The sequence below is a fragment of the Mustela putorius genome, unplaced genomic scaffold, assembly GCF_011764305.1.
Source record: "Mustela putorius furo isolate JIRA1106 unplaced genomic scaffold, ASM1176430v1.1 tig00003836_pilon_pilon_pilon, whole genome shotgun sequence".
Taxonomy (NCBI): domain Eukaryota; kingdom Metazoa; phylum Chordata; class Mammalia; order Carnivora; family Mustelidae; genus Mustela; species Mustela putorius.
Window position 1 is genome coordinate 9,839,122 of NW_025421989.1, and position 11,000 is coordinate 9,850,121.

Consider the following 11,000-nt stretch of genomic DNA (forward strand, 5'->3'; position numbering starts at 1 on the left):
CCAGAACCAGACCTCCGCTAACTTACAGCAAAGGGAGGTTATGGTAAGGAAACAGGAGCGTGCAGGTGCATCGGAAGACCAGCAATCCAGCCTTGGAAATGGGCTCCAGGGCTGGAAGCCGAGCTGTGGAAAGAAGCCATTGCTGATCAGCATGCCAACGTTACTAGAATGATCTCTCACCATACTAGTCTCCACATTACTCTGCTCAAAATTCACATTCCAGGGAGGGGTATGCAGTAGGCCCAGCTTGGTCCTGTAGCTGGCCCCTGGCTAGGGTAGATGGCAGGCCCAATTGGCTGTTCAGAGGTAGGCTGAAAGCTGGGCGGCCCAAGTCCACCAAAGTCCGCCACTTGGACCCCATTTCATAAAAGCTGGTCTCGAGTACATGTAATTGCTCCAGCCTGCCTAGCAATTCAATTAAATTTACTCCCCCCCCCCCAAAAGTTGTTATTTATATATTTAAGAGAGAGAGAGAGAGAATGAGCAGTGGGGAGGGGCAGAGGGAGAGGGAGAAACAGACTCCCCGCAGACCAGGAAACGGGACAAGAGGTTTGATCCCAGGACCGGGAAATCAGGACCCCAGCCCAAAGCCTTTGCTTAAGCTCTGAGGCTACCCAAGGGCCCCCAAGAGCCTATTCAATAAATTAGATTTATAGGTGTCTCACTTCGTTCTTGTGTTAGAAACAATCTTAAAACAGTAGCCTTTTGATAGAATATATTCAATGTACATTCTATTATATATTGTGGGCATAGATGAAAGTATTATTTCTGGAAACAGACATGTAAATCTATACTGAAACTGGAGATAAACTTCCTACAATTAAAAAAAAACAACAATAGCCTTTTGAAAATAAAGTCTCTAGTTTTACCATCGCTTTGATTTTATTGGGCCCTTGCAGGGTAAGAATGCATACAGGCGAGAAGTGCAGGACGTACGTGGCTACTTAATGAATGATTACTATTTCCATATCAACTGATGTGTGCCAGGGGTGCAAGAAATACTTGCCGAATTAATTGCTGCACTAAATGGCATTTTTGGCCAAGGTTTTGTCAACATTTCGCTAAGCAATTACTAGGGGTAATTTCTTCCCACGCACGCCCTGCGCCCAGATTGTCAGCGAGGCCCGGGGGCCACCAGCAGCCACGGATGCGGGAGGATTCACCACCGCTGGCCGCTCTGCGCAGACACCATTTACCTAGCACGCATGCGCCAGCGCCCGAGGCCAGCCTTCTCTAGTCTGCGGGCTTGGATTGGTTGAGCCTTGGTGGTCCCGCCCCTCGTACCGGAAACTCGCCCCCGACGCCGAGGTCTCCCGACACTTCCGGGCTTCTGCGCTTCTCGGTGAGCGGCGCTGCGGGTTCTCCGGTGTCTCAGGCCACCGGTGCTCGGGAAAGCCCACCACTGCCCCGGGGGGTGCCCTCGGTTTGTCCTAGGTCGGGTAGGCCCGATCGTACCCTCGCCCCTCTTCTCCCCCTGAAGTCGCTGGGTGGGCAGCCCTCTTGGGACCGCCGCCGCTCCTGTGCGGGGTGCCAGGTTGGCACCCCGGGACGGCATGCAGCAGGCTTCGCTTGTCGCCGCGCCCCACCCTCCGGAACCCGAACCCGGGCCACAGCGGGCCCTTGGGCTGGTTCCTTCCACTCAATGTGCCAGAGATCATTCCAACTTGAAAGGGCAGTAGCGCAGTGTTGAGGGGCTGTTCTGAAACGGCGGCGTCCCAACATTTGGCATCAGTTCTTCATTTGGGGAAGGGCCTCCCTGTGTGGCTGGAGAGGTGTACGTGACTTAATGACTAGAAACAATTTCTCTTTGATCTCCCCTCTCCCCGGGGTTTAAGCCAGATGGGTGCGACCTACCGTATTAGTTAAATTTACAAGCTTTTATATGCATTCAGTCAACAGATCGATAGGACCTGCTCTTGCTCGCCACGTGTAAACTCTTTTTGATATGCATTTAGAACCTAGGGGTACAGGTGTGTATGTAAACATTACCCATATTAGCAGATGCTCTAGAACTGTGCTGTACAATAGGTAGCCACAAGCTACACAGGCTAGTGAACACTGGAAATGTGCCTATTCCTAATTGAAATGCGTGGTAGCGTCAAACAGGAAATTTTGGAGAATTAGTATGAAGAGGAGAATGTAAGAGATCACTAATTTGTTTTTATCGATTCCATGTTGTAATGGCAGGATTTGGGACACAGTGTTTAGGTAAAGTGTCATGAATTTCCCCTGTTTATTTTTTAACGTGGTTACTAGAAAACTTTAAATTGTATCTGTGGCTTGTGTAATATTTCTTCTGGATAGCACTGCTTTAGAAAGGGGTCAGCAGATAAGGGCCTGCACCAAATCCAGACTGCCTGTCTTTGAAAAAAGATTCACTGGAGCAAAGCCATCCCCATTCTTTGATGTATCGTCCGTGGCCGCTGTTCCTGCTGCAAGAGCGGTAGAGCTGAACAGTCCGTGCAGGGGTCCGATGGCCTGCAACAGCTGAAAATATTTACTGTCTGCCCTTTTATGCAAAAAGTTTGCTGGCGCGTTGCTCTAGAACAGTGCCTGGTATGGTGGATACATGTCACGTAAATCTTTTTTTTTTTTTAATTTTATTTATTTATTTGACAGACAGAGATCACAAGTAGGCAGAGAAGCAGGCAGAGAGAGAGGAGGAAGCAGGCTCCCTGCCGAGAGCCTGACTCGGGACTCGATCCCAGGATCGTGGGATCATGACCTGAGCCGAAGGCAGAGGCCTCAACCCACTGAGCCACCCAGGCGCCCAACATAAATCTTTTAATGATAGTCCTGTGTCATTGTCGGTCAGACTTAACTGTGTGACAGGCATGGCTGTAAGGAGTTTATAAGGATTATCTCATTTTTTCCCATATGAATTCGAGGATGTGGAATTTCTCTGATTTTGTACATGAGGAAATCGAGGCACAGAATGGGCAAGAAACTTACCAAACATGCTTAACACCCCTCACTTCCGCGAGCTATACCGCCTTGACCCTCCTTATCCACAAACGCTTGATTTCTGGAGTCTGCGCGTTTAGCCCACAGTGGGCACCACACGGCCTCTGCTGCCCTTTTTTTCCCTCCTTTTGAATGACTTTTTGAACTAGAATTAAGATGAGGTTGGCGCCCGTGGAAGAAGCTGAGGGACACTGGGCTTCGGGGTACAAGCAAGCTGGTATGGAGTGAAAAGAATGAAGCCCACGAGCAGAGAGGAGAGGGAGCTCTCGGGATGTTCTTTTCTCATTTAACAACAACAGCAAAAAACCTCCTTGTTGAGTAATAGGAAGCACTGACCAGGTGTTTGCCAGGCATGTCTCAGCAAAAGAAACACATCATTCTTCTAGGGTCTTGTGGGCAAGGCAGACAAAAAAAATTTTAATGTGATCCATGCCATGAAAAAAGCCACTGCAAACATTTGATTTTTTTTTTTTTTAAACAGGCTTCCTCATCTGTAAGACGGAGGTAAGCCGTCTACCTGACTCGGGCTCCTCGTAAGGATGGAGAGGACGTGAATGTGGATGGCACGTGGAGTTCAAGAAATGCACCTTGTCTCCTGCTGTTAAGAGGTAAGGGAGGGCGTGGGTCCAGGGAATTGGGTGCCTCGTAACACTTAAAACACTGCACCCACCGGCTGTAATTGTAGAGAAGCTTCTCAGGTGAGCGGTGCACAGCAGGTGGTTTTAATCGCTCCCAATGGAGCTCGTCAGAGAAATCCAAAAACAGAAGTTCCATACATTCAGTCTAGGAGCAGGTCCGGAGCCATCTTTGGGCTGATTGCAGTGTAACAGTCCTGCCACGGGATGGCCTCGTGCCCGTGTGTACAGGGCAGTGGTGGCAATTCTGGTTAAAACCAGAGTCACCTGAACAGCTGGGACAATACCCAGGCCTCCGGTCAGGGATTCTGATCCCTTTCTGTCTGGGACGAGGCGCTGGCATTGTTTCTGTGTTTGCTGTTTAATTTCTCCAGCTGATTGAGGCTTAGAGTCAGACTGACAGCCACTAGTGGCGAGAAGTAGGCTTGGCCCAGGGAGCTGCTGACACAGAGGCACAGAGCCTCGAAATGGGCAGTGCCTGTCGCGGATCAGCGAGGTCACGGAGGAGGCAGGAAGGTGGCTTTTTATCACTTGGCCGAGGGCCTCGGGGCTCCATCCTGAGAGCAGACGAAGCCTCTGAAGGGCTTTAAGTGGGAAGATGAGGGGATGTCTTGCTGAGGTCTGTACTAGAGGATGATCCCTCCCAAAAAAAAGGCGTGAGTCAGGGCAAATGCAGGGAGGAAGCAGTTAGCACCTGCCAGATGATAGGGAGCCCAGCCGAGCTTCTGGATTCCCCCTCTGAGTGGCCTCTAGCAGCTGTGTCTGTCCTTCGGAGACATGGCCCATTTTTTGTCCGTATTCCTTCCACTGGGCTGTCAGCTCCCTCAAGGCAGAGAGGGTCTCTTTAGGCTCAGCATCTCATATGTCCTACATACATGATAAATGTTTATTGAATGAACTCTGTAGATCTGTAAACTGGAGACGCAACTTAGTCTTCTTATGGCAATGCTCAGAATTTTGTATCTCAGTTGCTTTTACAGTATACCCTCCTGGAGCAATAAATGCTTTATATCCACATCAGTCTCCCACAGGGGGAGCAGAAACTTTGACAGCAGTTAAATGCTGTTAAACGTATGGAGGAGGATGGAAAACAGTATGGCGGTTCCTCAGAAAATTACAAATAGAACTACTGTGTGACTCAGCAATGCCAGTCCTGGATATTTACCCAGAAGCATTGAAAAGGAGGGTCCTGAAGAAATATTTGTGTTCCCATGTTCATAGCAGCATTAGTCACAGAGGCCAAAAGGTGGAAGGAACCCACACGTTTATTATGAATGGATAAGGAACACGTGGTCTGTACCTACAGTGGAGTATAAATGATCCAGGACACAGGCTCCAACACGGGTGACCTTTGAGGGCGTTATGCTGAGTGACATAAGCTAGACCCAGAGGCCAAATGCTGTATGAGCCCACTCCCGGGCAGCACGTAGTCAATGGCAAGGCAGAAGGTGCAATGACGGTTGCCAGGGGTTGTGGGGGAGAAAGGAATGGGGAGCCGCTGATTAGTGGGTACAAAGTGTGGTTTGCAAGAGGAGAGGAGTTCTGGGAGTTGAGTTGACGGCACGACAAGGCGAATGTACTGAACCATACGCTTACAAATGTTTAAGATGCTAAGTCTTATGGTACGTGTGTTTTACCACAACTAGAAATGAAAAAGGAATACGGAGGAGAGGTAACTAAAAGGACATAGGAAATAAAGAGCAGAGTGCTTATGCCTGCATATATGAATGTCTATAGATTTACCGACGTGAAGGAAAAGTTCCGCTGCTGAGACAGACTGCCGTGCTCACTGCACTGAAGCCCCAAAGCTACAGGGTCCGCTTCAGGATCTCCTTGAGACTCTGCCCGTTCGGTGGGAAATTCTGACCTGAGTTAAATATTGCCTAACTTCCTTGTGGGCGCTCGAGGCCTGTCTCTTATTAACCACCTTGCCAACACCCGGCAAACTTCCAGCCTGATTTCTTTGGTAGCGATTAACTCTAGGACGAATACAGAGTGCCGGCGAGAGGACTGTTTTCTCGTTAGGAAACTTCGCAGCAAGCTGGGCAGGGTTCAAGTGTATTAAGCAGCTTGAAACCTTATCATGATGACTTACTTGGCTGCCTGACTTCCAGATCCCGGGACGTTGTGAGAAATGTTCAGTAAGGGAGGCCGTGTATTTTTTATTTTTCGGTATTTTTACCTTGCCTGTTCTTAGTTTGCTGAGCCTTTGATCCTTAGGAAGACCTCCTTCACTGCTTGCAGGTGGAATTGTAAAAAGCTAAAACAATGATCTTGAAGTCCTGATACTTGATAATGATAAAAATAGCCTCTTAAGGGCGCCTGGGCGGCTCGGCCAGTTAAGCATCTGCCTTCCGCTCCGGTCATGATCCCAGGGTCTTGGGATCAGGCTCTGCTTCCGTCTCCCTGCTCAGTGGGGAGTCTCCTTTTCCCTCTACCCCTTACCCCGTTCTCAAGCTCGCTCTCTCTCTCTCTCTCTCTCTCTCTCAAATAAATAAGTAAAATCTTAACAACAACAACAAAAAGCCTCTTGCGATCCTGAATTGCTGGCTCACCCAGTGACTGCCCAGGTTGTCTACATGCCGGCACCCTCTGGTGGCAAAAATGCCAGACTCGCAATCTTGGTCATCCTTGAGCTGGTCCAGCAGGGAAACATCGATAGGAACCTCACAGTTGTGACCAAGGCTGTGTCTGTCCCAGGGGAGATTCAGCTGGTTTAGATTCAGCAGTAGTCCTCTTAGGAAATTGTCAGTGCTAATCTGGAGGCAAAGCCACAGGTCACGTAGCACCGTTAATGATGCTCCGATTCCAGAGGGAAGGTAGAAGAGCATTTACCGTGCCGTTTTCCAATAGGCAGACGTTGTAAATATCTGGAGTTTACTGGGAAATGATATCGGACGAATCACTTTTCTGGTTAGGAAAATAACACATGCTCATCACGCAAAATGTGGGGAGAATAAAAGAACAAACAAAAAATCATCTAAAATCTTGCCATTCAGGGTCGCCTGGATGGCTCAGTTGGTTAAGCCGCTGCCTTCAGCTCAGGTCGTGATCCTGGAGTCCCGGGATCGAGTCCCACGTCGGGGTCCCAGCTCCGCGGGAAGTCTGCTTCTTCCTTTGAGCTTCTCCCCTCTCATGCTTGCTTGCTCTCTTTCACTCTCTCTCTCTCTCAAATAAATAAATAAATAATCTTTAAAATCTTGCCATTCAGAAAATGTCACTGTCTGAAATTTTGTATATTTGTTTCTGACCTTTTCTCTTCACGTGGGATTCTTAAATGAAATTTGGATCAGACTCTATATGCTGTTTTTAAATAACAACTTTATTCAGATACAATTTATACACCATACAATTCACGTCCTCAGAGCGTACACTTCAGTGATGTTTAGTTTGAAAAAAAACAGTTGTGCAGTTCATGACCACAGTCAGCTTTAGCGAACATTGTTCACTTAACCCAAGAAAAACTCCTCACCCGTGGGAAGCCGCCCCCCTTTCATTCCACACCACTGGTTCCCCCCATCCCTCCGCCCCAACCCTAGTCGACCACCAGTCTATTCCCTGTCTCTGTAAATTTGCCTGTTCTGGACATTTCATATGAATGGAATCTTACAATAGGGGGTCTTCTGTGTTTTTAACTAGCTTCCTGCTTTCAAGGTTCATCCCTGTTGTATATATCAGAATCTCCTGGGTCCTTTCTGTTTTGCTAAATACTGTTCGATCGCGTGGGTAAGCTACATGTTTCTCCATCAGTTGACTGGCATTTGGGTTGTTTCCATTTTTTGGCTATTAAGAATAATGCTTCTCTGAACATTTCTGTGCAAGTTTAACCATTTGCGACCTCACAGTTTCTTCGGAGTTGGAAGAAAATTCTTACCCAGACAGCTTCTACATCTCTCGTTTCCCTAAAGTATATTTATAAAAGTCGAGTCACCTGAAAGAAAAGGACACTGCATTTTGTGGAACTTGTCAGATGGTTTCTAGGGAGACTGCATTGATCCTCTCCGTGCTCTCTTCGGTGTTATTAGACTGTGTGCTCAGTGGTGGACATTTTTTAAGCTTTTACTTACTTAGAGAGAGTGTGAGCAGGGGGTAGGGCAGTGGGGGAGGGAGAGGGAGACTCTCAAGCTGACTCCCTGCTGAGTGCAGAGCCTGTGACAGGGCAGGATCCCAGGACCCTGAGATTAGGACCTGAGCCGAAACCAAGAGTCAGACGCTCAACCTACTGAGCCGCCTAGGCGCCCCAGCGATGAGCATTTAATATCAAATGCTATGAAATGGAAGCCCGTGAGTTTTTTAAAAGACAGGGTCCCTGCCATTAAGATGCATAAGTTGAGGGGCACCTGGGTGGCTCAGTGGGTTAAGCCTCTGCCTTCAGCTCAGGTTATGATCTCAGAGTCCTGGGATCCAGCCCTACATCCGGCTCTCTGCCCAGCAGGGAGCCTGCTTCCCCGTCTCTCTCTGCCTGCTGCTCTGCCTACTTGTGATCTCTTTCTGTGTCAAATAAATAAATAAATAAAATCTTAAAAAAAAAAAAAAAAAGATGCATAAGTCCATATTTAGGCCAGATGGGCAGGTGTAGATCCAGGGGTATTAGGTAGCAAGGTTGTGTACATTATGTGGGGAGAAAAATAGCCTGGGGGACCTGGATGGCTCGGTGGGTTAAAGCCTCTGCCTTCGGCTCAGGTCATGATCCCGGGGTTCTGGGATCAAGCCCCACATCGGGCTCTCTGCTCAGTGGGGAGCCTGCTTCCTCCTCTCTCTCTCTCTGCCTGCCTCTCTGCCTATTTGTGATCTCTGTCTGTCAAATAAATAAATAAATAATATTTTTTTAAAAAAAAAGGAAAGAAAAAGAAAAATAGCCTGGTTAGATAAAGTAAACATTGACCTGTCCAGGATGGGATTCCCACAGATATAATCATCAAGCAACGTTTTGCATCTCAAAATTAAACAAAAAAGTTAATGGAACCAAACTGGCCTAGTGACCAGCTGGTCCAAAGTCATAACTTGTCCATAACTTGTCACTTAGTCTGAACCCTCATCCTGCTTTTCAGAAGGCTCCAATGTCAGCACAGTGCCCGTGGACTCCTGGGGCCCATCAGGTCTGCTTCCGGCCACCTTGCCACCTTACTGCCTTACGATTTCTTCACATTCCTTGGGACATTAAACAGCATCCCCTTACTGCCCTGTTTCTCATTCTGTTATTCAGAAAAGTACCACTTCAAGATGATAAAATCAGTAAGAAGTTCAGCTCTATAGCTGAGTGTGGGGGGAACCGTCCAGCCTTGCTCTGACTTACCCGTCGTTGCTGACCCTGGCACGGTTACATGCTCAGCGTGACCGCCACAGTCGATCCAAAGCAACCGACCGATCCGGATCCGGAAAGATCATTGATTTGTAAAATTTGGGATGGGAAGAAGTTCTAGGGCTTTTCCCGCGAGCTTCTTACAAGCAACCATTAATGCGGAACCTGGTGGCAGTGCTGCCTTTTTTTTTTTTTTTCTTTTTTCCAACAACCCAGACTCAGCCTTTTGAAACTGAACCAGACCACAACGCAGATTCCATTTGCTAAGAGGTCCCGCCCACTTGTGTTACATAACTCTTGCAGAAAATGCCACGTAGGTGACGGGCAGAAAGCCCTCCTCCACTCCCATCAGGAGGCTGCAATTGGCAAGCCCAAGCTTAAAAAAAACAGAAACCCAGAAACCTCTTTTCTCTTTTCTTTGCAGCTGCAAGGATGTCTGAGCAGAGGCAGGTGGCTGCCAGAGCCTCCCTTATTGAGCAACTGATGTCTAAGAGGAATTTTGAGGATCTTGGCAACCACCTTGCCGAGCTGGAGACTCTTCCGGTGACCAGAGAGCATCTCCAGGAGACGGCCGTGGTCAGGGCGGTGTACAGCGTCCTCAGAAACTGCCCTACAGTGGCGTTGAAAAAGAAAGCCAAGCGTTTGCTGTCAGAATGGAGGGCACTTCATAAGGATCTCCACTTCTCACCGAGGGACAGCCCTCCATCTCTCCCTCCCAGTAGAACGGAAGAAAAGCCCGGACTTCCTCGTGACCCAAGTCAGGATGAGCTGTCAGGCGGCTCCAGTTCTAATTCATCGTCCCACGGTGTGGCGGGAGCCCTGGAAACGCTTGTGCCTGAAAATAGCACGAGTCACATGGAGCCCAGAGGGGAGCATCTCGGGGAGCCACCGGACCCCACCGCACCTGTGAGAGCCAGATGCACAGAGCTCCTCTATGAAGCCCTAACGAGTGCTTGCACGGAGCAGCCCAAGGCTGATGTGTGGCAAGACTTGGCGAGAGAAATTGAAGGGCACCTTTTTACCCTTCACTCGAAGAACCTCAGAAAGTACAAAATTTGCGTTCGAAGCAAAGTTGCCAACCTGAAGAATCCCCACAATTCTCACCTGCAACAGAACTTGCTCTCTGGGACCACGTCTCCGAGAGAATTTGCTGAAATGACGGCGTTGGAGATGGCAAGCGAGGAGCTGAAGCAGTTGAGAGCCTCCTACACGAAGTCTGCCATACGGGAGCACCACCTTCCCCAAGCTGCGGGGGGCACGCCGACCGGGAAAATAAAGTGCAGGCGCTGTGAGAAGTTCAACTGCGAGGTCACCGTAATCGCCCGAGGAACGCTCTTCCTGCCAAGCTGGGTGCGGAATTCAAATCCAGATGAAGAGATGATGACCTACGTGATCTGTAACGAATGCGGGGAGCAGTGGTACCATAGCAAGTGGGTGTGCCTATGACTGCCAACGAGTGCTCTTTGAACCAAGAACCGGAGCGGTTCCCTCTCTCTGGGCACCACCCTTTTATTCTCGGTCTTTAAAATCTTACACACACTATAGTCTTTTGTGCGTGTTTTGTTTTGTTTTTGTTTTTAAGTTTATTTGAGGGGCGCCTGGATGGCTCAGTCAGTGAACCGTCTGCCTTCGGCTCAGGTCGTGGTCTCAGGGTCCTGGGATTGAGCCCCGGATCGGACTTCCTGCTCGGCGACGAGTTTGCTTCTCCCTCTGCCTCTGTATTCTCTCTAATTTTTGCTCTCTCTCCGATAAATACATAAAAATCTTAAAAAAAAAAAAAAAAGATTTTAATGTGTTTATTGGAGAGAGAGGAAGATAGCAAGAGAAAACACGAGCAGAAGGTAGGGAGAGGGAGAAGCAGGCTTCCCACAGAGCGGGGATCCCAATGCAGGGCTCGATCCCAGGACCCTGGGGGAGAGAGTAGATGACTGTCTGCTTTGTGGCCGCTTAGCCCTTCGCAGTACTCAGTGTGGTTGAGAGCAGGCCCTCTAGAGTGTGTTAGAAATGCGGAGTCCCAGGCCTCATACCACTGAGTCCTAACTCTGCGTTTTGGGAAGATCCCCCGGTGATCCCGTTCAACGTGTTCTGGGAAGTGCTGC

General features: G+C 48.8%; 1 protein-coding gene across 1 annotated transcript; it reads left to right on the plus strand.

Annotated features, from left to right (window-relative positions):
• Nucleotides 1–1,269: 1,269 nt before the first annotated feature.
• Nucleotides 1,270–10,443, plus strand: TCEANC (transcription elongation factor A N-terminal and central domain containing). The gene is made up of 3 exons (XM_004758844.3): nt 1,270–1,342; nt 3,446–3,572; nt 9,326–10,443. Exon 3 carries the CDS (start codon nt 9,334–9,336, stop codon nt 10,345–10,347), a length of 1,014 nt encoding a protein of 337 aa, XP_004758901.1. The 5' UTR covers nt 1,270–1,342; nt 3,446–3,572; nt 9,326–9,333; the 3' UTR covers nt 10,348–10,443.
• The last annotated feature ends 557 nt before the right edge of the window (nt 10,444–11,000 follow it).

Bases quoted from the DNA above. Each gene is read 5' to 3' on its own strand.
- TCEANC (XM_004758844.3), top strand. From the start codon at position 9,334: ATGTCTGAGCAGAGGCAGGTGGCTGCCAGAGCCTCCCTTATTGAGCAA.